This window comes from Dromaius novaehollandiae, chromosome 11 (genome assembly GCF_036370855.1).
Source record: "Dromaius novaehollandiae isolate bDroNov1 chromosome 11, bDroNov1.hap1, whole genome shotgun sequence".
Classification (NCBI taxonomy): domain Eukaryota; kingdom Metazoa; phylum Chordata; class Aves; order Casuariiformes; family Dromaiidae; genus Dromaius; species Dromaius novaehollandiae.
The window spans coordinates 1,812,966-1,839,869 of NC_088108.1; the positions used below are offsets into that span (position 1 = coordinate 1,812,966).

Here is a 26,904-nt window from a genome sequence, read left to right on the forward strand (position 1 = left end):
CCAGAAAACAGGCTTTCTTTATCTCAGGGTTTTTCTTTTCCTCCAACATTCTGCCTGAATCAAATAGGATTTGATAATATCAAGCAAGGAACTAATTGAGAACTATCCCTGTCTTGCAGGAACAGCAGTTCCAGTGGCATTCCTCCCTCCGTCATCCCCATTCTTGCCTCCAGCTTTAAATTCTGTATTTCATTTGAAATGTCACTGCATTAGTAAGTGCACAAATATGAGGACATCCTCCCACAAGCTTTCTGGACTGCCCAGTTGCAATTGTTTCCATCTCTCAAGTCTGTCAACAGGAAAGTGATAAAAACAGATTTCTCGGTGATATTGTTCCACTTTTGTTCTTCATCTCTCTCTAAATCCCTCTCGTTTTAATGTTAAAAACAGTGGAAGATATAGATCAACAGTAATTATTGTGTACAGCTTGAAACAGCATACAGAACTCAATGCATTTTTACTAGTCACATAAATACTAAGAGCAAATTTATTACCTGGAGCCCAAGAGATGATTGAATAATTCCCATCTTACACTGTTGAATTAAGACGTTACTATCCATGTGAGCATTGTGCAAAGTTAAAATCAATATCCTGACATGAAAGAGACTGTGCCAGCGGAACTAACACAATAAAAAATTACCAACCTCTGCTTGTTTGCACCACACGCTGATGTTCTTACGCTGAGCTTTCGTGAAATGGTCCCAAGCCTTTTGTTTGGAGGCAGAATGGTACACGGCCACTATCTGCTCGACTGTAGTATCAAATCAGCAGTCAAATCAGGCCAGAATATCATCCAGAGAGGGCGAAAAAGAGGAGTAAAGGAGTAAAAGAGTGGAATCAGGCAGGTAGTTTGGCTAACCTTTTGTTATAACACTGTACTGTGCTGAAGCCATGCTCAGGAAAGGGACTCTGCCTGGAAAGAAAAGTGTGGACTTCACCAGGCCAGTGCCAAACACTCACAGAGTAATGACCAACTGGAAAAATTGCATCTGCTCTCAACTGGGGAAAAAAAAAGGCATATGTTGCAGTGAAAATGTTCAAACACTCTACGCAACACCGCCAAGGAGTGTAACAGGGAACATTTGCTCTTTAATTTAGGATGATTAAGTAAAACTGTGGAAGTTGGCACTTAGGACTGGAACCATTGGGCAGAAGAACATCCTAAAGAACAGTGCCACAGCTTGAAAATTACAGCATCTCATCAATGCATACTCAAGAAAAGGGCTTCTGGTATCTGCTATCAAAACCTTTCTTTCCCCTTAGGGGTATATCTTCTAAAATATTTTTCTAGGAGATTTGCAGAGATTTTCGGAAATATGAAATGCCTCTCCTGGGATTAGAATTCACCCAGTGGCAGAAAGCACACCTAGCTGTTTTTTCACACTTGGGATGTTGTAGAAGGCATAACATTTATGCAATAAAATTGGCTCTCTGCTGCTTAGACTAATAAAACTACAAGTGGCTGAGATACCAGGGGGTGTTTTACAGAGATGAGTTACATGCTGTCTATTACTACTTACTCTGCAGTGCTTACTGTATTTCCTTCTGGACCGTGTGCCCATATATTTTATCATGAACACAATCAAAACCAAGCATCAAACAAGTAACAGCCCAAATAACTGAGTGTAAAACTGAAGCAAAGAATGTTCACATCCTAGCCAAGGGGCTCAAGGAGACTTGGTACATTTATGGAGAAGGTAATCTTAAAAAAGAAACAAAAACAAAAAACCAGACTTACTAAAGACTGAACGTGTAAGAGGCAATGAATGGTTTAAGGAATTGTTACAAATCAGATGCTGAAACTAATACAGCCCATGCCTCTTACTTGACTTCACAGTTAAATAAAGTACTCTGGGATTTGAAAGACCCAGGTTCAAAACCTTACTCTGTATATGGCTTCCACTGTAACTTAAGTTGTAACTTAGGTTGCTCAGAACAGGGCACTGGGAACATTCTACTGCATCCTACCTTTGGCGAATAAATCCTGCATACTTCACTGAGGCACCAGATTACCAGGAACTTACCTTGATTGTGCACAGAGGTGCAGAGTGTTGAAAAGATGACAGAATTACTAACAGACTATAATTAAAAGAGAAAAAAATTAAAAAAAAAAAAAATCATTCTCCTCTTCCCCCAGATGCAGACTCCCACTTCAGTAAAAAAGTACCACAAGAAACTTTTGCCAAGTTAATGACATATACTTATAAATTAGCTGTAGCGGCACAGAATTGATTGCCATTTCTTTTCCTGGAACCCTTTTTGTATGGCATCTCCATGTTCCGGAAATTACAGTGTTCTCCCCTATAACAACAGACAACCAACATTCAGTGCTGAAATATTACTCACACTGAACTAGAATCCCTGAGAGAGCAAGTTTGAATTTCTCCTTAGCTTCTTCCATCTCTTTCTCATGAGTTGCTTTTTCATTCACTAGTCTGCGAATGTGGCTGTTGGCTGACTGAATCATAGAGTAGAAGTTGTTTGCAGTTCTTCTGTTGACTTCTCCACGCTCTATCCATGTTAGCAAGGTCTGTACGGCTTCTGAGAACTTTGTGTCATCTGCAGCAAGAAGGGACATCTTTTGACTGGGAAAGTACGAGGTTACCGGCACAGCTTTCAGGTGCTTTCCCTGGCACCACTGAACTGCTTACTTAGGATGGCTAATCTGGATTCCTGAAAACACAGTTATTATCTGAACACAAGACTATAAAGGGGAAGGCAAGTCACACATCAAGTTGACTGAGCAAGCTCTGTTTACTGAAGGACAGCAAAAGAGAGGAGAACCAACTGCTAGAAACCTACTGAAAAGCCTCATACATTGGATGCAGCTCTTTCATGAAATAAAACATTCTGTGACTCGGGAAGAATCAGGCCAAAGATGGGTTTTAGGCTTCAAATAAGGTCTTCAGATTTAAACTATTTGTTTTAAAGCAATGAGAGGACTGTTTGTAAGAAAATGTTGCATTCTAGATTGTCCTTCTGTAAAAACAATATACAATCCTGATAAACAGCTGGCTGAGAGAGCTGCTCATGGCATATAGCTGAGAACAGGGCACAGGAGCGACATCAGTGCAGTAGCCTTGATGAGGAACCCAGCCCTGTAATAGGACAACAGTATTTTTTCTATATTTGTCATTTCCTTAATATTAAGCAGCAGCAGCAGCTGTTCTTCGAGTTAAAGTTAACATATAACGTGAAGCACCTAGGAAGTTACGAGGTCTAGATGGCACCATCATCTCAGCTTAGCAAGACCGCTGAAGAATACAAGTCTCTCAGCACCTGCTCGGAAGGGTGATCACATCCCACAAAACTACCTACCTTTAAGTTTTTCAGCAACAATGCTGCATTCATGGTCAGAGTAATGGACAACGGGAGGTGGGGACGGAGGGCGGAATCTCTCCTCTTCCAGCCTTCGGCGATGGCGTTCCTCTCGTGCCAGCATCCGCTGTTTACATTCCCACTCATACAGATCATCGCGAGCCTGAGCAAAATCCACATGCAGGCGCCCAGTATCCTTTTTGTCAGTGCTGGAGCCTAGCCTGATACGATAGCCTGGTGGTCATGACAACAATGTTCAAAAAGGAAAAGTAACTTATACAGGGGAGTGCCTTAGGCTCCAACTACACGACAGTGCCTGTCACCTCAACAAAACTAGAAAATCCTTGAACACAAGAGCTTACTGAAGAGTTAGTGCACAGGGCATGAGCCTGGAAAAGGAAATATTGTTAAGGAGTTTGCAGCCATTGCCTCTGTTTTGCACATGCTATATAAGATTTTGCATAAGCTGTGCTCCTCTGAATACTAGCACATACCGGGTCTCAAACAGCAACCACATAACTACATGTACCCCCTCTGGCCATGGGACCGAGCCCATCTGCTTACACAGGGAACATGGAAAACGGCCTTGGATTGCTTCCACACTTTTTCAAACTCCAGAAGCTGCGGATGACAAGGGGGAATGACAGAAGTGAGACACAGCAAATAAGGTGGTGAATGGAGGTATACAGATGGGAGCAGTCTTGGGAACAGCCCGTCATCCGGAGCGGGGATTAGCCCAGCAAGTGTGTGGGTCAATTGTGTGGCAGCTTTTCTCACCAGCGTAGTCCGCACAGCCCCTTTTCCTCGATGCACATCAAATGTGATAGAAAGCTTTCCTCTGTGATTAATAAAAGTACATTTGGGATGTATACAAGAAAAGCTGTACAAAGTCCCTCTGTAGTTCAAAGAACAAACCCAGAAACAATGCTCACATATAGGGGACACTAATGACCCTACACATGATCAGGGCTTTGAGCAGAAGGAACTACAAGTAAAAAATTCCTGGAGCTAAAGTGGCTGCATTGGCTTTCATATAATAGGAATAACCGAAGAGACACAACTCTTACTAACAGGGCATTGCAAGTCTAACCCAATTCAACAGTATCCAGAAAGGACTTCATTCTTCCAATCAATTCCTTCAAAACAAATAAAATATGGAAAAAGTTTCCATTGTTTTAAATGACAAAGAGCATTTCCCTCACTTATCTTCATAATCTTATCTCTCTGGAGAGAGTACAGGTCTTGGAGACAGTACACTGGTTTGTTAATGTACTGAAAGAATGAATTCAGAATGAATTCTAGCATGGAAGAAAATACTGCTATATTTTCCTGGAATGGTAAAGAGTCGGACAGAGAGTTTGGGCTGTTCAGCGCAAATGTAACAGCACAACACATACAGGCTAGGCAGGAAATGCACAATTTGCCAACCACTCTGTGAGCCATGAGGTCCCCGTCACGCACAAAGCAAAGCTCTTAAAACCCCACAGATATGGCACAGAGGATCCCTACACATCCAGATGTTTGCGCTCTGCTTGCCAACAGGGAAAAGATACTGATGAAAGTCAGGCATATCATCCAATGAACAAGCACTTGAGTGCAACTGTAAATGTTTAAAAGGTCCTTAAAGCATCCTGCAAAGAATCTGCTGGAACATAAAACATGGGACACTTATCCAAGGAAGAGGGGAAAGGACTCTGACTGCACCTCATGCCAGTATTCTGCAAAGGTTCGCAATACCCAGGGTGACACAGCATTGCTGTCTTTTCTATCAAGAGCTGTTTTCAGGTATTTAAACGGAAATGCAGTAACAGCCAAAAAAGAAGCAACTCTGATGCAACATGAGACAAATCTTCCAGTGGCAACAAAACCTATCATTGTAACTGTAAATAAATCATTACATCTTTATCCCAGAATTTTAAGCTGTCATCTGAGGCAGAAATACACCTACCGGAGAGATAAAGTGCCTTGTCCACCATGAACTCCTCAGCAAAGCGAATGTGACAGAAATTCTTTTTACTCTTCCGAATAGCTATAACTTCTCCACATTGTTCAAAAACCTCCATAATGATCTGTTCAGTTCCGTTTTCCGGCAGTCCTCCAACAAACACTGTCTTACATCCAGGAGGCCTCTCTCTTGTTGCTGGAGGAGGAAGATCTAAAAACAACGAGAGAGAAAACGGGTCAGGTTATAGAGTCTGTCAGCATACATTCCATTCATCTGTCCATCTGCCCCAAGAGACACCTACATCTTCCTTGCTTCCTTTAAATACACACTCAGCTACAGTGCATTTCACTTTATCAAGTAGTAGATCTATAGCATTGCTTGGGTGCCATACACAGAAGAAGCACATTTACCAGCCCGTTTCTAAATAAAAGATCTCAGGAGCTCAAAGCCTCCCAGGCATTTTCTCTAGTTCAAGTAAGAGCTCACCTAGTTCAAGTAAGAGCTCACCTAGTTCCTACTGCAGAATTTGAGCAGTACCCAAGACCTCAAAACCCTATCAGAGGAGATGCTACACAAACACAGCTTAAAGGACTACTCCTAACAAAGAATAAGTGGAAAACGTTTCCAGAGAATTCTAAAGAGCATAAAGCTATACAGCAGTCTAGAAAGCATACAAAAACATTAACATAAGGAATGGCTGTTAACCAAATATTGGATGTTAACCAAAAGAGATACCATGGAAAGAAGAGTAAAAGGAAATGGGCATAGCCAAAAGGAGGTAGAAGGAATCCATTTTCTACCTGTATGGCTAAAATCAACCACAGAATATAAAAAGGGAGCTGAAGGCTACATCCAGTTTGCCTAGAAACAGGATGTTAATATGTTCACTTACTCTACCTGTAACATCACAGCACACAAAAGATAGGTTGTGACTTGGGAGAAGCGTTTCTCCAGCATTGAACTCATTTCTATACTCAGGTTCCCAGCTGGCAAGTGTAGCGAGAACCTCACAACCCCACATGCAAAGGCTGAGAAAGGTTACAACCTTAATGCCTGGTGTTTCTTAATGTCTGAAAATTCTTAAATGAAATTCAGTGCTAATATCCATTTCCTCCAGTTAACTATATACTAGTTAGATATTTCTTAAATGAACTACATGTATTACGTTTGTTTAATCCTGTGGCATTCTAAAAGCAGTTCTTCAAGAATATTCTATTTTCTTTTGGAAGAGGCTCCTTTCAGCTCCCAGATCAAGTCTGCCTGCTTATTTGCTACAACCTTATGAAACAAACAACTTTCTTAACCCTCCTCCCTGTAAGCCTCATTTCTTCTGCAGCAACAGTCCCTTTTAACCTTCTACTCTTATTTCAAAAAACCAGAAATGGCAAGGCAGCATTGGGACAGGGGTCCAGCTAGTCCAATACCCAGAGAGAGCCTGCAGCAAAGGCCTCCAAGGGATAATGAACTCCACAGTGAGTGAAGATACCACTGCTGGACTAAAACTGATCCACAACCATTAGGGCTCCCCAAACCTGAAATCTGAGCTTTATCTCTATTCCAGTGCTCTTTCATAACCTTAACAAATATTCCCTCTGCCTATTTTTCTATCAAGATACCTTCTCAATTTTCCTTGGAGAAAAAGGCAAGGGACTGGCAGGAGATGCAAAATGACTGGGTGATGATAGAGAGGCAGAGCCCAGCAGCAAAGAGATCTGAGAGCAAAGAAGGCAAAGTGAAGATAACATTCAGCAAACAGCCACTTTGGTATGCAGATAAGACCTAAGCTGAAGGAAGCCCACATGGGAAAGTCAGTTGGTAAAATGGAGGTAGAAAGAAATCCTCTGAAAGGAATCAGAGACCAGCAGGGGAAGAGTAGAGAGAACTGAAGAGGTTGGAGAAGCAGGAAGAGAAAGGGAAGTAAGATCTCTTCTTCTCAAACCTGGGTTCCTCATGACTTGCGACAGAGAGAAAGTGATTAGAGAAAGTGATCTAGACGATCCAGAAATGGTAGGAGTCCCAACAGATGAGAAGGGGGCAATATCAAGAGTAGAAACACAGGAGAGGGAGAGCGAAAGGAGACCAGGATTTACCTGCAGGGGTACAGGAAAGGATGGGGGAGTTCAGTCAACCTCACATACAAAAACCTTCGGCTGAGAAACTACTATATGTGAGGCTAGAAGGAACATATACCTTGAAACCAATGTCTGAGTGTTTTTGTGACAGTTACTTGTTTGCCTAGCATCAGGAGAATCTTCCTTCTAATGTAGCATTAGAAATTCTCAAACAGGCTTGTCAGGAAGTATTTGATTAAAAAGAAAAAGTTTCCGGGAGCAGTCAATGGTACTGAGACAGTTTTTTTCCTGGGAGTGGTTTACTGAGAGATGTATCAGCAGATCAGGAATTGCAAGAATTTTGTTTTAAAGGGTAAGCAGGGAGCATCACAGTTTCTCAATCCCGGGAAGTCATGAGACTCAAGTGCCATCTACTGGTACCTTGTTTATGAACCCTTTACAAATATGCAGCTACAAAAGTCTCCTGCAACTTCTCTGCGTAATGAAAGTGTCATCTTTCCAGTGAACAACACTGTCTCTGAAAAAATTAGGCAAGTACCAATTTTTCCTACAAGCAATGTCAAGTCTCTTGTGTCCTGACAAAGACCCACAAATTTTTGTAGGGCCATGACGCTACAGCTGAGCTACACAGGTTCTAAGTGACAACCCAGAAACCTGTTCTGGCAAGAAGCACACTTGAGACTGCATTTTGTGGTTCTACTTTCCCCAGTTTGTAACGTGTCAATTTTGTTATTGAGATTTCATCTTAACACTTTATAGAGTACCCTGCCTTGCATTCTTTGCTTGCCTGGTAGTAAGCACAGCTCATAGGAAGGTAACACGTTCTGGCTTCTCTGAAGATAAGAAGCCAAGTAAAGCTCCCGCTTGCAGGCAAGGTGCTGGCTACCTAGAACACAATGATTCCAGGATCACCAAGACTTGGGGAGGGTTTGCTGCCAAGCTGCTTGCATTAATCTGAGAGCCAAGACCAAGCTCTAGCATAAGCTGGTACCCAGCACAGAGCACAAAGGATAAATCAAGCAGAAGGTGCTCCATTGCATCTGCAGGGGAATAAACAGGCTATTACAAGCTGTTAATTCTTTTCCCAAGTCCCTTTGCAAGTAAATAATCTTGAAGTGGGAAGGGTGATGCAGAACTCCAGGTTCAGGACAAGCACAGTGGAGTGGATGCCTTGGTGTTCATAGGCATTGAACATCTTTCCTGTCTATTTTCTTCATATAGAAAACCCCAGAGACTCACAATCTCCCTCTGTACCAGCACCTCCCTGCACTCAAATCAGAGTCAGTCTAGAGGAGTGGGAAATGAAGCAATAGGGGCCCACATCACACTCTGATATCACTGTAGAGCTAAAACCTCTGCCCCAACTAAGCTGGCTATGAGTAAGGGGAACCTGAGACCAGCCCCTACAGCTTGAGGACATCAGCTTTGCTGATAGTATCTTCAGGCTCCTGCAAGCGCAAGATGCATTCTCACAATCTTCATTTGGCAAAGAACCAAGTCCTTGCTCACCCTGCAACATCCTCCACTGCTACTGGCCTCCTCAAAGTAGTAATACAGCACTACACTGGCACAGCCCAAAGCTCTGCTCCAAGGATAACATTAGGAACCTGTGAGCCAATGTGACTGAGTTTTCCAAGTTGAGCACAGTTACTGACTGTACTGCAGACAGTCATTTAACAAGGAACAAGCAACGCCCCAGCTGGTCTGGGGATCACAGCAAAATAAGCTATTCCCATGGAGTTCATACATTCTTTCCACCTGGAAGGCAGAGTTGATCACTAGCACAATTAATTCAGTCATGGGGTTAAGGCATATATTAAGGGCCCAGGTCTACTGGGCCCTTCTGTACCCTTCACAAATACAGCCTTTTGCTACTAGCCTCTCAGATGCACAGCATATGTATTCACATGCAAAGTACCACAAGTTGCCTCAAGTATAACAGGACACTGAAGATCCCCCCTAAAATTGTCCAAGTATAAAGAGCCAGGGAAGACTGGTGAGCCTTGGCAGTGTTGCTTAGATGTGATGTGGACCCAATACCCAATATGTGGTGTATTAGCCACTCTAAGCACAGTTCATACAATTCATATTTATTATCATACATACAAGGGATGAGAATAGGCTCCTTCTAAAGTATGATCTATCTTGAAGGTAGATGTCTAGAACAGGTCAAATGAATCACAACCAAATGCTGACACAAGCTAATCACTCTGCAATCCCCTTACAGTCATGGGAGAGTCAGGCAGCAGAGACTGGGGTGATTCATCTTCCTCAAAAGCAGACACAAATATTTGTTCAGATGAATTGCCCCCAAACTCCACTGACCACTCTTCAGTGATGCTAAAGGGATGGCAGGCTCCAGACAGAGAGGTTCATGGTGAGGACACAACTAGAAAAGGGATAAGAATAAGTCCACCTGGACCATCACAGGTTCCTTCTGAGCAGCCATTCCTGGTAGTATAATTTGTCAGGATTATACTGACAAGTATAATGAGAAAGTTGGTATGTGCCAAACCATTTCTGCCTTGCAAGCATGTCACTTGGAGAAAACTCAGGCAGTACATGTCAACACAGGATGCTTAAAGAGTCAAGAGAAGGAAGAATGAGTAATGATGAGCTGAGAAACTGAACTGACATCAAGGGACAAAACTTTTTGTCCAAAGGGCTTGCACATTTAAAATACTTACTTAACAGCAGAGCTGCTCCCTTCCTGGTGACCGCTCCAATACTGCGGCAGCGACAACAGAAGAGAGGTAGGCCAAAGAAGTTAAATCAAGAATGCCACGTTCCCAGCAGAAATCTAGTGTTTTCCAATTCCCACCACAGACTAGGGACCACAGGACGGAGTTCTGTAAGAAAGTCTACTGGCTGTTTCCAGGGGAGCAGCACTGATAGGATGAGGAATATAGTATTACCATTACACAATGTGCCAGCATGCTGCCCTCCATCCTCCCAAGAAATGGTGAAAGCTGACACTACATGTTCAATGAAGTCTAAGAATGATTTCAAACAATCCAGATGGAGTCCACAAAGAAGCTAAGTGCTGATGGCCAGTTACCCCTAAAATAAATCTCAGAAGACAAAAGAGAATTCTGTTCCTCAAAGTTGTTCTGATGAGGAAGGCAGCCAATGGAGTTCAGATGGAAAGCACTATAGAGATTTAAGATCTCTCACCTACTGACCATTAGAAGTCAGATTTCTGCAGAACATCAGCTGGAGCTCACTATCCCAAGCTCACATTGTGTTAGACCAACATGGAACATGGTTAGTAGCCTGCTCTTGGGTTTTGTCCTACAGCATGCAGGTAACACCAAATATCTTTGCTCAAAGATGCTTTGCTTTCTGAATCAGCCGCCACACAGTCCTGGAAAACAAAACTGGCTACAGCATTAGGATTTATGCTTCCTCTTTTCTGGTACCTGGAGAGGGGAGGAGGGGGGAAAAAAAAGAAGAAAAAAGAAATATTTCTGCTAATTCCCCGAGACAGAGCCACTGAGGCCTGAAGTCACCTGTTCTCTAGAACCTCAGAATGGGGAGACGGATGTCTTAAGCAGGTCTCCATGCTGCCACATGCACATGAGAACTTGACAGAAGAACAAAACTGGTGCCTTTGCAACACTCCCCCAGAGACATATGGGACTGCAAGGATGGGATGAGACATAGGTTCCAAGGTTTTGCCAAGCATATAAGAATGATTACCATAGCAGCTGGCACTGATGTCCCACCACTACTTCATTTCTGCAGTTGCCACTCTGGGCCAAAGATATTAATGGACTGGGAGGAGATAAAGGCGGAAGCCTTACAGTCCCACCTGTTTTCCTAGGCATTATTTAATACTGATTTTCTTTTCCTTCCCTTCAGAGAAGAAAAAATGATGAGAGGCTCCTAAGAGGGGTCCAGCTAGACAGTTTACCACCAGGGTCCCAGCTGGAATAGGGAAATGAGTCCAAAGGCAAAGCAACACACTCTAAAACAGAGAGGTTTTAGCAGCTTGTCAACAAGCAACCTACAGACAAGAAGTGATAATTTTTGGAAAGTAACCAGCCAAATTTAAAATGGTTTTCACAGGAACAGCAAAAAGGCAGACTTGACCTAGAGAGATTGGCCCATAAGTTCAGCACTGCGCCTATCCAAACAGACTTAGAGACGAGAAGTTCAAAGAATTCCAACCTGTGCAAGAGGAGAAAAATGAAGAAACAACTGTACTTGCTTCAGCTAGGAATTTAGATGAGAGTAGTTAAAACTGCTGAAGTGAGACATGGAACTAGGTTTTACGTGATAACAGAATAGTTGATGGAAGAACAATAGGCAAGCTCCAAACAGAGCGAGGTAAGTGTACCTGCAGGAAGGACAAGAATTAGTAAGGTAGCTTTGTAGTTCAATTGTGAAACGCAGTGAAGAAAGAATACCGTAGATAAAACCAGAATTGATTTGGATCACACACTGCTTCAAGGAAGGATTTGGATAAGACTAGAAATCTTTTAATATTCTAAAAGGATATCACACTATGAAGAACTGTATTAACATGAGAGGCTTCAAATTTCTCAGAAAAGGGCTGATGAACAAATTATCAGTAATGTCATTGCAAATGAAAAGTTGATGAATTTCACTGGGTAGTTTTAAGCCCTACCTTAAATGGGGGGAAAGGAGGAATTTATGGATATTAAGGACATTACAGAACAGCTAGGGGTAAAACAATCTTGATGGAGCAATCATGAACTAATCCAATTTAAATACATTGAAAAGCTCAAAAAACCCAAGGTTTTTTGCTATGGGTTTGAGAAATTAAAGGAACTGATCTGAAAAGTTCTTGGGACTTGAATGTGATAGAAGTCTGGAAAAAAAAATTAATTGAAACTTGCATCTCAAAGCAGGAAGAAAAAAGCCTCTCCCTTCAAGCCCAGCTGAATGAAAAAACACTCTGAAAGACTTGAAAAGTACGCAGAGCTCACAAGAAACAGGAAAAGGATTGCTCAGCATAGAAATATACATGTTGGAGGCAGAGAGAGTAGGGATAAAGCAAGATCTGACAGAGAGAGAGCACACTAGAAAGCTGATTTAGAATCTCCTTAGTGGAAGTTAATACAAGTATCAAGAAGTATCAGCCTGAAAAATCACAAAGTCCAAAAAACAAAGGATTGGGATAGACTGGATGTTAAGCATATAATCTGTGCATGCCTCAGTGTAACAGTAATGGCTAAGGATACAATCTAAGACTAAAGGACACCTCAGCAATGATTTCCTACTTACCTCTATCACGTCTGCAGTTTCTTATTCATTTCATCTCCTCTGTCTTTCCATATACAAGCCCTGACAGCAACTATACCTTTCCCTCTGACTTTTGTAACAAAAGCCAAGTAAAAGAGTCAGCCAGCTAGTTTGAAGGCAATTCTTCTTTCTTGCTATAGCCAGATACCAAGTCCTGAATGTCTGTTATCTTAAAGTTTTCTGTCTTATTTCACATTGCCTCTGCTCTCCTTCCATCACTTTCAGTAAGACCCAGAGCGCTCTCATCTCCCAGCATTGATCACACGGGCTGATCATGTAACTCTTACTTCCAACAACTTGCTATCTTTGAAGCCTTAAATAACACATGCAAGAATCACCCCACAAAAATCAGCCTCCAAACATCTAGACACAAGAATATTTTCTTTCCTAGTCCATATTTAACAACTGAAAAGGCTATTCATTGAAATGAGAAACAGTCAGCGACAAGAACAGCCCTTCCTATTGCTCTATCACCTGCTCGTCAGCATCTAGTCCATGGTGACTCACCCTAGAGTTGCTAGGCCCAGGAAACATAATGGCTCTTCTCTCACATACAAATTTTTATATTTATTTATATATTATATATATTCATACATACACACAGGGAGGAAGAAAAGGAGGAAATGATTCCTCATCACCTTTGAACACAAAGAAGAAACAGGACAACACATAAGCAGGCTCTTACGTGGGTTAGGTGGGAAGAGAGTACAGCTTTTACAGTGAATGATCTCCTTCACAGCAGGCATGTCCGGAGGGATGGGAGGTGGGACTATCCCCAGGCCTGGCATCATGGGGTTGATTGGAGGGATTCCAGTCATCATGCCAAGAGCAGGATCAAAATCTAAGTGGGAAAGAGAATGAGTGAGTCAGTTATTTTGGACTCGTGCAGAAAATTTTTCACTGAGACTGTACTCATCCCCTGTGCCGGGAAAACTAGCTGAACAAACACCTACAGTGAGGAAACATCATGATTCAACTCACCAGAACTTTAAATCTGTACCCTTGAAACTACTTTTTCTGCTTTTTTTTTTTTTTTTTTTTGGGGGGGGGGGAGCTATTTCATTCTTGATCCTCTCAGCAAAACAGACTTCTTCTGTTCAAACTAATTCCTTCCCCACTTCACAGATACTACTATCTCACCTCCAGCAAGAAAATCCTTTCCCAATAAATACTCTATTGTCCGTATAAAGGAAATCTGTGGCATATGGGAACAGCGTGAAACCAAATTCAGTGCAGTATCAAAATAGGTAGCACAGACATAGTTTGTGACACGGGATTAAGAGCACCACCTTGCAAACTAGCAAGTATGAATTCTAGCTCCCCACTTCATGCAGCCAAGAACGTGCCAGAGGAATCCTAGGCGAGATGCACAGAAGCATTTAAGGAAAAACTTTATTGTTAAATATCACCTAGCGTGGCAACATATGTCTTACCCTGTTTAACTTGTTTCTAGGCTATATTCACGCTGTATCTGAACAAGTAGCATTTTATTCTGGTTTTACTCTTACATTTATCTTCAACATCAAATAAAACTAAGCAAAGCTGTCAAATAAGGTGTGTTTTATCTCTTTATAAGTAATGAAGCCACGGAAAGCAATACCCGCACACCTAATGCATTATGAAAACTCAAACGTTATGAGTTTGAGAATGTCGGTGGCTAAGCTGTAAGGACAAGCAGTACCATCAGGGCCAGCTGGTACTATCAGGCTGAGATTTGAGGAAGAATTTCCTCCTGCAGGCACAAGTCATCATCTTCTCTACCCTCTACCATTATTTCCCCACTTTGCAGCAGAAGAAATCTTGAAGATCTAGGCAATCTCAAAAATATCACAGGACACTACCACAGAATGTGCAACCCAGAGTGCTACAGAGCCTTGGAATCTGGTTACCTATTTCAGATGTAGAAAGATAAAATTAACTTTGCAAGGCACAGGGAAAAATTACAAATAGGTGGAACCGAGTGAAATGCGCAGAGGCAGCACTTTCCTTTGATGCTAAGCTGGCATCAGTCCATACGCTATTCATATCCCTAAGGCAAGAAAACTATTTTGTATTCTTTGCTTTGTAAACACTTCCTACAAAAAGCTACTACATTGGCTGAAAAACAGTCTGGATGCAAGACAACTTTTAGCGTCCAGATTGAATACCTGAGTTTGGTAGCCAAATTTTAGTTTCCTTTGTATTTTGAAATACTTTACCTAGGGTTACATTTCTGCAGAGTCTCAGTATATTATTTTGTTTGTCTAATTTAGATTTGCTTGCACTCAGTGCAAGTCTTTCTGTTCATTTTATGCCACGTAGGAATAGTTATCATAAAAACACAGATCTGAGAAGTCCTCTGCCATGAAGAAGTTTCAGAGGCAGCTGGGATGGGAACGCTACGGCTGCAGTTACTGCAGAAACAAAGCTTGCTTAATCTCTACTCTAGACAATTTTTCTCCTTGCAGATCCTAGATCCTTAACCATACAAGGCAGCCACTCCACTGCCTCTTCTCATTCCATAGGCACATCCACTGAAGCAGAAAAAAATACACTAGCTGGGCCACACCAGCTGACCAAAGATCACATGTTTATTATGAACAGATACAGAACAAATTAATTATTACACCAGATGAGAGAAGATCCCTTTAGGTTACAGTGCTGGCATAGCTAGGAACAGACAATTCAGAGGAAGGCACAAGAAATCTTCATGTAGCCAAGTGTGAAATTAATTCCTTACCAAATACATTAGTTTATAACTACTACTTATCCATGGACAGCTCACGCTGGTATACCAAGCCTGTGACACCTGACTTGCAAAGTATGACATTAAAGCTGTAGAATTTTAAAATTCCATTAGCAGGTTTCAGAGACGATACTGTGGAAAAAGTCAGGCAAACAGCACTGCTTTCAGCTGTTCAAAATAGTATTTTCACATGTCTCAAAAGAAATCAGCACATATTCAGTTCATAGCTTCCTACAAAACCAAATTATATCAGTCTTTCTGTCTACAGATACAGCCACGTTCAACGGCTCAGACAAGCAGCGTTACTACTTCATACAGTGGTGGTATATGATTCCACTGAACTTCACGCTGGATACAGGCTCCCATGGGAAAGAGGGACTGCAAGGCTTCATTTTTAGGTTAAGGGTTGGACTCAGGCAGAATGATTAATGCTATACCTGTATTACTACTATCCTGCGGCACAACTGTCCCCTCTGCTGCAATTTTCCAGGAAATTAGAAATACTTGGAGTTCTTTGAGCAGGGCTTTACTCACAGGTTCTAACTAGGAAAGAGAAAGTTGGGAGAGGATACCCCATCCTAGATCTCTGCAGGCTGAATTCATGTATTCCTAAGTTGAAGCCTGAGATGAAAGTTACCCATGGGTGGCTGTGACACAGGGGAAAAAAAACTCATGAAGACATGAGGAGCTGGGGAAAACACTGAGTCCTGAATGAGTAACATGCTGAAACAACCCAAAGCAAAGCTTGCTGAAGGCAAACCGAAGTTCAGCAAGCACAAGTCAGTCCCTTTCCTGAAGGTCTGGAAGAGCACTTGCCAAAGGCAGCATCCTAAACTTCAATTTACCAATATAGCTTTCAGATTCCAGGCCTTTAGGCTGGGATGCTAGTTACCTCCCTCCCTTTTTTGCAACATCTACGCTAGCAAACCCAAACCCGGCCATGAAACTTTACACTGTTTTCATGAATACTTCTGACCTGTGCCAAACAGCCCCTGGGCACGCTGCAGGCAATGGCAGCAGCCCTGACATACCCCCTGTAAGCCGTATGGATGAAGCCATGCCACTTGGGAACGTGCCCCGAGAACACTGTCTCTCTCTCTAATCCAGCCTTGTCACTCCTATAAAAGTCATGGTTGAGATGGCAAAACTACCCTTGTTATTTTCCTAGAGCTGTACTCCAAAACCTCAGCAGGGAGTAAACGGGACCTTGCTCCCAGCTGCCTGCTAAGAGGAGCTGGAAGGCAGAGGAATGCAGAAAGCTCTCATTGCTAAGACAGCGTGGAAGATGGAGATGGGGCGCTTGAGTGATCTGCTGCAAAATGCAGAGAGAGAGCGGTCCCGCTCCAAGAACCAGGGCTCCCGACTGTCATTTCAGCACAGTCTGACGTAGGTCAAGACCAAGAGTTTGGTCTCAGCGCTGGCTGGCAGAAGATAGGGAAAAAAAGGAAAAAAAGGAACAGAGCACAGTATCATTAAACATCAGAGCCAAAGAAAGCCAAATCTTCTGTCTTTGGGGAGCAGGGTAGTTCCTGCAGGGAAGTAACACTAGCTGACAGCAAGAAGGGCAGAACAAGGTGCATTGCAGCCGCTTCCCGTCTTTGGCAGAGTGGTCACTGTTCTGCCCGGCCCTGCAGCCAGGGGTGCCGTGGGTCAGGCTGGGCTGTCCGTGACATGTCCAAGGCAGGCAAGCGCACCCGCCCCTCCACTCCCCCAGCTTCCACAACCCTCCAGGTTCAGTCTCTTGGCATTTTAGAATTCTCTATGCCAACAACTGCAAGCAGTCATCTCACCCTTGTAATTTTTTACCCGTTCAAGGCTATTTAACAGTAATGAACATGGATACCAACCAGAGAAAGTTCTCAGGGCAGGAATGAAAAGTGCAAGTTCTGCCAAATAAGAGGAGCTTGAGAAATCTGAGGGAGAAGAAAGCTAGGCCAGTTGTTTGCCTGACTGAGGTAGGCCTACAACCTTCTGAAAAGCGTGAATGGATACAATAATCAGAAACAAAAGAACTAGCAAGATTATAATTAAAGGTACAAAGTGCGTATACAAGGAGAAACGGAACCCATGGCCTTTGCATTTGCTGGACAAGCGAGCCCCACTGTTTATTGCTCAGCCAGCACCATGCAAGCGCTGGGCAACTTGCCAGCTTGCTTAGAGATCTGCTTTTTCTGTTAAGAAGCAGAGCCAATGGCTAGAGGCCAGCATTGGAGAGGATTAAGAAGCAAATGCAGAAGAGCTAATCTCCATTTGTAAAAACAAAACAAAAACAACAAAAAAAAGAGGAAGGAAAAAATTCTCAGAGGCTCTAAAGAGTTCAAAACCATCAGGCCTGGCAGGTACTGTTTGGTGAAAGCTGTGATAATCTTTTTTTATATAAAGCTGGCAGTACCTGGACGGAGTGAGAAATGCAGCACACTCATCTTTAATGTTAAAGTCCTGTCAAAGCATTCCACAACTACACGTTTTACTTCATCTGTAGGAACAGAAATAGGCTAGTAGACTCTTAAGCACTTTTAGCCATTCTTTACTGAAACCTGAAATTTTAATCCCACATGGCTTTCAGCAAAGATGGTCCAAGGCATATCAAGCTCCCATTACCTCTCATCTTCTAGATTAACCATATTTATAGTGTTTACGAACTTAAAACCATCACTGTCCTTGAAAACTGATCCATATTCACCAAGGTATTCTGCTGTTTTGCAGCCGGATCAGGAAGAGCCATTTTGTTCCTAAAACATTCTCAGTGTCTGCATTGTTTGCAGAATGCCTGATCTCAAAGCATCAAAACCAACATTAGTCAGAATGCCAAAACCCTTCTTTATTCTTGTAGCTGGGAATGAGAGACTGGCTTCAAACTGGTATATTATTCTAGAATAGAGCTGATCATTTCTGTTGATTTTACTGATAGAAGCATGCAAGCGGGAGAAAGACATGAAAACAACATCTCTTACAGCAAAAACAAATGTGAAACAAGGCCTCAGGGACAGAAGAGTACAGACTACATAGAAAATACGCCAAGTTAAGTGATGCTGTTAGTTAAATATAGTATCAGCTGTACAGCAAACCACCTGCTCCGTGCCATAAGAGCAGGAAAATGGGATTGTAGAGTGCTGCCAACACAGACATTCCCTCCCCAGGTGAGTAGGCTGATTACTCAGGCAGCAGACAGCAACTTCTGAGTGCTTAATATAGCAAAGCATTGGAACAGTAAGTTTATTTCAAGATTTTGATGCACAAGGCCACTGCACTGAGAAACCAGGCACAGCACAGCTGTTACTACAGGAGCTCCTTAACAAATCCTGGATAGGTTGATACATCCATGCACATGTACTCTGTACTGAAAGATGTTTTTTTCTGAAGCAGAATCCTCCATTAACTTCTACCATATCCATTTTACTGCCTTATTGCTTTTCCTTTATCCCCCACATCCTTCAGGCTAAGCAGTTTCAAGACAGTTCAGCTTAGAAAACCAATGATATCAAGTAACACATTTATTTTGAGTTCTGCAGATGCCTCTCAGTGCGAAGCCCTGCTCCTGCTGGCCCACTGCAGAGTATCTAGTGGGTACTCCACAAAAAACATGGTTTGGGTCAATAAATATGTATTCTCATTTCTGACCTCTAAATAAATCACTTGTAGGCATTAATGCATTTCAAACACAATCAATAAATGCCTAATGCATTAAAAACAAAAAACATTAATCTTATACAGTTGAAATAGGGCCTCCCTGAAGACATGTTTGAAAGGAAAATGAGGGCACAGTCTGGACAAATTCACATACCAGGCAGAAGTGGCTGTCCCGTCATCCCCATAGGAGCCATCCCAAGGTTGTTCATCGCAGTGGCCCAGGCAGTTGGGTCTGACATCGGCAAGCCCATCGGGATGGAGTCCAGGCTTAGATTTCTGCCACCATCTGCAAAGAAGGAAAAAATGAGTCAGAGCTCAGAGCATATTCTTCTGCAGAGCATATGTTGCCCAGCAAGGCTCTGCTGTATCAGCAACCAAAAACAGATTTGATCCTGACGCATAGGAAAGGGCCAAGTGAAAAAAAACAGCGCTGTCCCTATCGAGTAGAGGATATTTCATGGAAGCAAGGTCTACGAAAACAGTGCCTTCCAAGCATATCTATGTGACGGTTCCTCCATTACAATGAATCTCTCTAAGAGGCCTTGAAGGAACACTGGTTAAAGGTAAGGGGTACCCTTTAGTTTTCTCCAAGAGATTTATGAACTTAGACAAAAATTCAGCACATTGCACGGAATTCAACAGAGACGACCAATATGCTCTAGCAAAGAACACTTCCACTGTCATTTGAAGACATTTCTTCCATGCTAAAACAGGAAACGAAGGAAAGAATAACTTCATGTTTCTGACAACAGAAGTATCAGCTTTACTTACTCAATGACTAACAGTTACCTGGCAATCCAGGTAGAACTATGAACATTATACAAATACGTGGCTTAATATATGCACTCAAGCCTTCTCAGGTGATTTAGCTGGGTCAACCATACTTTTAGCTGCTACTTCCATGTACCACCATCAAGATATTCCTGTTCTTTCTGTTTGTAAGCCTTTGGAATTAGAGGCAGGTGCCCCACATAGAAAAATCTAGTTTAGAAAAAGAGAAAGAGTGCACAGCACAAGGTTTAATTCTGCACGAGGAAAAAAAATTAAACCTTGGCACCCTGCAGTCAGAGAGCTCTCTTACACGCTATCCCTCCTGATGAAGCAAGCTTTCATAGAACGAACACTTGCTTAAACAAATTCTGGCTTCAACAACAGGAGGTAAAGAAAACCAACAACCACTAATAATTTTACTGAACAACTTCCCAGCTGTAATCTGAAATTCAGCAGAGCTGAAATCTCCCATCTTATACAACCTCTAACACAATCCAATGCACAGAATCCTGAAGCTTTCTAGAAAACACCCACAGAAGGAAGTGTATTGAACATTCATATAACCCTGTGCTTTCCTGATTCAGTATTTACAGTCCCATCCCAGCCCCTTTTCTACTCTTGGCTTCAGAGAGGAGGAAAGAGATAAGTTCACCTTGCTCAAATGCTCCCTCTACCCTGGTGGCAAGTCTCCACCTGCTCTGACCTGCCTGGTCATCCATATGTCACTTGGACCACCTCTCAAACAACTTCCTCCAAGTCCCAAGCTCAGCTTAATATAAGCAAAGCAGAGGTCAAAGCCCGACCTCCATTTCTCCCTCCTTCCGTCACCACCCTTTGCAATACAAAAAACAAAACAAAAACACACTTGCTTCACTTTTTACATTGGCGAACTTTATGCAACTAGCCAAATGTCCACATTACATTTAGACTTAACCTACTTTTAAAATACCACGTATCTATTTTTTCCATATCTGACAAATCCCACTGACTGGGAGAAAACAGAATATTCTTTGAAATATCTCCGATGTGATGCACAACAGTCAGCACACTCTGAATATGCAACTCAGTCAAGTCAAACATGAGTCAAGGAAGCAAGAACAGAAGAAAAACACACAATATCCGAAAAAAAAAGAAAGAAAAAGGCAGCTCTCTAGCTTTTGGTGATGAAATCTAACTTCAAGGACAAAACATGTTTTTGTAATATGATCACTACCCTCAGTTCATAGGAGTTGTGTTACAATACAATTAGCTAGGTGGTAACACAATAAGCATGATCTATAGCACATTACAGCCCTTGACTGAAGGAATGAGGTACTTAATTACAGTATCTGTTCACTAATTAGAGGAAATAACACCACTGTGGACTAAACAGATCACACTAACATGGGCTTCATTAGGATGATGTGTTCGCAGGGTGCTTTTCAGTAAGTCAGAGAAACATGCTCAAGAGCAACCATTTTGTCTCGACATAAGAACCCTTACAGATTTAGTTCCTTTTGGACTTTTTGGACTTGTATTTGCTTTTGAGCACTAAAACAAGTTACCCAGAGAGGTTGTGGAGTCTCCATCCTTGAAGATATTCCAAAACCATCTAGACACAATCCTGGGCAACATGCCCTAGGTGATCCTGCTTGAGCAGAGAAGTTGGTCTAGATGATCTCCAGAGGTCCCTTCCAACCTCAACCATTCTGTGATTGTATAAATTCTCTAACCCTCAACATTCTCTATCTGCATACAGCATCTCCCTCAGTCATGTTTCAAGCAATCAGCTGTTGTGACCTGTGGCCCACTTTGCCTGAAAAATTAATGCTGAACTGTCCCAGTTTAACTAATTTCTTTTGGAAGAACTGGGCCAACACTGAACTTTAGCTATCCACATTCATCTGCAAACAAGAGAGCACACAGGCTACCGCGTCACACACGATGAGAGAGAAACAGAGAACACAGAAGAACATAAATGAGATTATGGAGTTAGTGGTTGGTATTAAAAAAAATAAATAAATAAAAAGAAGAGAAAGCACCAACGTGAAAGAGAAAATATCTAGGAGAAGGCCGCAATGCAGTAACATCGAGGATTATCCTATTGCAAAAGGACAAAAGGTACACTGGGGTAGTGAGCATAACAGTGATTAACTTACCTATCTCAAGCATACTTGTCCCTTGGGTTACTTGTCCCAATTCATTACCATATGTATTACCCAACAAATAAGACAGCTGTACGATATTCAAGATGTGCAAGCTCCTGCTCTCACATCTCTGCACATAGTAAATCTTATTTTCATTTGGGCATCTTTAAGATTTCAAGACGACAGCCTGGGCAGCTGATGGTTGCGTTAAGACAACCCATAAGTCTGCAAGGTTCACCCTGACCGCAGAAAAACTGCCAGCACAGTTTCAGGGTCCTGAAAGTCTGTGCTGTTACAGTATGCTGCATGGCTCAGCCTGAGGAACTTGGATAGTCACGGTTTCAGACAGCAACAATCAGATTTTGATGCTTAAAACGCAGATCTGTGCTGAGACAATTCAATACGGGAGAAACACAGGTTGTCTGCCCCATGTGTGGTGAGGGCATGCAAGCAGCACTTCAAACATTTACAGACCACCAGGCACATAAAGGAAACACACAATATAATGAAAAGAATAAAATGAATTCCTGTCCTAACCCAGTGCAAACAGCCCTGGATGCCTACTTTAGGGCAAGTGACATCTACATCATCTATACTTCCAAGTTGATTGAAGGCTCTCTCAGGCTGAGATACATTTGATAGCACAGAAATGGAAGTCACCCCATCCTTCCCAGAAGGAAAAGAGAGGCTCCATTCAGAGGGAAGGTAGAAGAATTCAGAAATGAGGTTGCAGAAAGATGAATATATCTGAAGTTTGTAGACTAGAAAAAGCTTACCGCAAGTATTCTAGAGAGAAAAATGGAGAGCAACTGCAAAGAGAGAGTATTTCCTAAAGACATCATAAAGGAGAGAGTTCATTTAAACACAAATGAGAAGAAGGGGAAGAGAGGGGAGGGAGAAGAACAGATACACTAGAAGAACAGAACAAGCTCTCAGTCAGGAGACCACACTCCATACTCTCAAGAAGGCACCTCCTGTGCTCCTGCTACAGGCATCTCAACAATTCAAAACCATCCCTAAGCAGTACCGGACTATTATCTTAAAAGTTACAGATTTTCCTTCAAGTTTCCTTAAAGGATTATCAGTTCAGGAGGAGAGCTGGACTTTCTTTCTATTCAGTTATATTTCAATCCCTCTTCCTGAAATCACAGCTTTATACATTGTCTTCCTTCAGTGAGACAGTCTTTTTACAAAACTGTATCTCCGTATCCAGCCCAATTCTACACTACACTTCCTCCTCTTTTGCACATGATCATGCTCTACAGAAAAGTTACATCGTTTAGTCCTACAGACTGATATTTACATGAAGTGTCTAATATATCATCTTCATGGCAAGAGCAGATACCATGTTTCCCCAGTCACGCTGATAAGATTGCAGTTTTTAACCATAATATAAATCTGCAAATACAGTAATCAGTCTGCTTTTTTCCACTCTGGGAAATACATGGAAACTTTCTTAGATATCAACTTCTGTAAGACTCCTAGTCCTGTAATCATTAAAACATCAAAAGTTATTATCGTCTATTTAACCATCTGCTTTTATTACATTATCTTAAACTCTAATGTCTCCAGTCACTCAGGCTGTTCTGTCTTATAGCTACTATGCTTCATCATGGACATGCTTTTAATATTGAGGTACTGTCCAATTAGAGAAAAGGACAAACCTGGAATAAGTGTAGAGATTCCACAATGCTAAAAAAAAAAAAAAAAAAAAGCGCAGAGTTGCTTTTCTTTTTTGAAAGAACAGCAACAGCCACTCACCCAAGTCCATGCAAGCTTGGAACCAAGAATACTGTAAACAGGAGTTAGCACCTGCAGAAGAAAAAGATCTGCCCTTGGGGATGTACCTGACCAGAATTTTATTTATCCAGCTATAGAGCACATTCTGCTTTAATGTCTTAGCACAGCAGCTGGTATCAGTCTATACTTAAGTAGTTGCCTTCTCTATTGCCAACCACTGAGTTTCTACACGGCTCACCTGGAGGAATGTTTGCTCTCTTTCTCTTCTTGCTCGGGTCACCTCCATTCTCAGCTGGGCTTTCTGACACCCGAGGGCCAGCTGCGTTGCTGAACTGCAGAGGTTTGTTGTTATTGGCAGGATCAAAGGACAGCTGGTTTAAGCCTGAAAGGGAGAAATATGTTCAGAGACTTTCTTTAGACTCGTTTGTGATGCTTCAGGATCGCAGTAATAAAAACAAGTAAAAAAAAAAAAATTTTAAACGCCCAATCCCAGATACAATAAACCCTTCAGGCCACCAGAAGAATTTTAACTCCTGCTTATTCTCCCCAGTTACACTTGATCTTAATATTACACTGATGTCAGTCTAAAACATTACTCACAAACATTACAGAATCACAGAATGGTTGAGGTGGGAAGGGACCTCTGGAGATCATCAAGCCCAAACCCCCTGTTCAAGCAGTGTTACCTAGAGCATGCTGCCCAGGTCCCTGTCTGGAGGGCTTCCGAATATCTCCCAGGGATGGAGACTCCACAACAGCTCTCGGCAACCTGTTCCAGGGCTCAGTCCCTCTCACAGTAAAGAAACTGTTTCCCCATGTTCAGATGGAACTTCCTGTGTTTCAGTTTGTGCCCGTGAGGCCTCTCATCCTGTCACTGGGCACCACCGAAAAGAGTCTGGCCCCATCCTCTTGACACCCTCTCCTCAGATATTAATATGCATTGATAAGATCCCCCCTCAGTCTTCTCTTCCCCAGCCTGAACAGGCCCAGCTGTCTCAGCCTTTCCTCATAGGAGAGATGCTCCAGTCCCTTCATCATCTTAGCAGCCCTTCGCGGGAGTCGCTCCAGTAGCTCCATGTCTTTCTTGTACTGGGCAGCCCAGAACTGGACACAGCACTGCAGATACAGCCTCACCAGGGCTGAGTAGAAGGGAAGCATCACCTCCCTTGACCTGCTGGCAATGCTCTTCCCAATGCAACCCAGCATACCATTGGCCTTCTTTGCCACAAGGGCACATTGCTGGCTCATGGTCAACTTGTTGCCCACCAGGACTCCCAGGTCCTTCTCTGCAGAGCTGCTTTTCAGCAGGTCAGCCCCCAGCCTGCACGGGTGCATGGCGCTCTTCCTTCCTAGGTGCAGGGCTTTGCACTTCCCTTTATTGAACTCCACGAGGTTCCTCTCTGCCCATCTCTCCAGCCTGTCGAGCTTCCTCTGAACGGCAGCGCAGCTCTTTGGGTTATCAGCCACTCCTCCCAGTTTTGTATCATCAGCAAACTTGCTGAGGCTGCACTCTGTCCCTTCATCCAGGTCATGAATAAGGAACAGGACTGGATCCCGTATTGACCCCTGGGGTACACCGCTAGCTCCCGGCCTCCAACTAGAGGCCACTGACCACAACCCTCGGAGCTCTGCCATTGCTGGTCATCTTTGACACTCTGCCAGCGTGTCAATACCCTTATTTTAAGAACCACGGTAGTCAGAAGAACAGAATGCCCTGAGTCACTTGGCTTCTTTATCAATAGACCAGATTTACAGATAAGTTAGGTTTATTCAAGAAGAAAACTAGGCAGATTTACTTCATTCAATACAGGTCAAAGATATAAGAACAGGACAGTTAAGATTATACATACCACTGCGATCCTCTTTGCTTGTTTTTATGTCTTGGGCAGCTCCCACCTCTTTCCTCCGACTATAACCTCTACTCCATGCTAAAACCTCCCAGTTTAGGAGAACTGCTGCCTCTTCCCTTTCTCCCTCAGCAGTGAGGAGAGGGTACTAAGCAAAAGCTATATATTTTTTTTAGATGTGGTTAGCACAGCTCAATATTAAGAAACCACTTCGTTTCATATCCAAAATTTGCTGTAAACATAGATTGACAGCAGGTTATATGTATGCTTTAGACAGAGCTGCCCATCTCCTATGAAGAGCCACCATCCACCTTAAGAGCTGAGTTGCCCACAGAATTTTGGCAAATACTAACATAACTCACATTTTCCTTGACATTTCCCTCATCAGGATCCTTCCTAGAAGACCTAGAACTTCTAGTCCTCACCTTTAAAATCTCTACATATCTATACGAAGGCCCATAAATACCAGAGTAAGGTTTCAAAAATAAAAGTAACTTCTTAAATTTTCATTAGCTACAAAACACATTTTGAAATATCGAGATACTCCGAATATTCCTCAAAAATTCTTTTACTGTCAGAGATATCTTTTGCACTTCTTGAAGGTTTTGAGTGCCCCCACTCCCAACATTCACATCTTTACACAGGACTAGGTATTTCAGCATTTACCACAGGCCTAAAGAAAAAGCAACAGTTAAGGATTAACTGCGAGGAGAAACATGATAAAGCAGAACCAAAGCTGCAAGCAGGAAAGCAAACGCTCGCTGGCGCGGTGGCTGTTCTGCTGCCTTGCCTCCCAGCCCTGCCACAAATATCCAAGCACTTAAGTGAAACACACGGCTGAAGTCTGGACATCCATGCTCACGAAGTCTGAACAGGTGAGCAGTTATGTCAGAGAAGAAAAGTGACTGATTTAGCGCAAAAAATTCTTCCAGCTACCTAGGCTGCCAGTTAACAAAAAAAAAGTTGCAGAGGGAAACCAAGCTGCTCTAAGGGATACAAGCACCGCATGTAACAAAAAAAAGGAAGTCACAGAAAACTGAGAAAGTTAAGCAGTAGAAGGAAGAAATTCAGTAGTAAAGCCAACAGCATGAACGTGGCCCTGACAGATTTATATAATCTGGTAACTATAGTCTTCAGACTGCTTCTTTTCCTGAAATAGCTTCTCAGGATTTTAGTTCCTGGCATCCTCCAGCCTGGCTGACCAAAGTTGTAATTACCTTCTCCTGAAGCTTACAAGGCCAAAACAAATGCAAAGGGCTTTTTGTCTCAGGAATCCTCCTGGAGCTACTCAAGTAAAGATCTGAAAGGCACCTCCGATGCCCAAATCGGGATCAAGTAGTGTCAGCACAAGTGACCAAGAAATAATCCAAACCCATTAACCATAAACCCATTATATTTCTAAATTTCAGTTTTCTGTACAGTCAAATTCACACACCTGAGCCTGCACCCAGCTCTGAACATC

The 26,904-nt window shown here is 42.5% G+C and overlaps 1 protein-coding gene across 3 annotated transcripts in view; it reads right to left on the reverse strand.

Annotated features, from left to right (window-relative positions):
* Positions 1-26,904, reverse strand: part of ENOX2 (ecto-NOX disulfide-thiol exchanger 2) — a 67,570-nt gene that overhangs the window by 23,841 nt on the left and 16,825 nt on the right. For all 3 annotated transcript variants that reach the window (XM_064517966.1, XM_064517967.1, XM_064517968.1), the window contains 7 exons: positions 23,834-23,977; positions 19,113-19,244; positions 13,289-13,444; positions 5,267-5,473; positions 3,319-3,552; positions 2,347-2,559; positions 645-751 (listed from right to left, as the gene is read on the reverse strand). In XM_064517966.1, the coding sequence (XP_064374036.1) occupies positions 645-751; positions 2,347-2,559; positions 3,319-3,552; positions 5,267-5,473; positions 13,289-13,444; positions 19,113-19,244; positions 23,834-23,977 (1,193 nt within the window). The remainder of the gene's footprint in view (positions 1-644; positions 752-2,346; positions 2,560-3,318; positions 3,553-5,266; positions 5,474-13,288; positions 13,445-19,112; positions 19,245-23,833; positions 23,978-26,904) is intronic.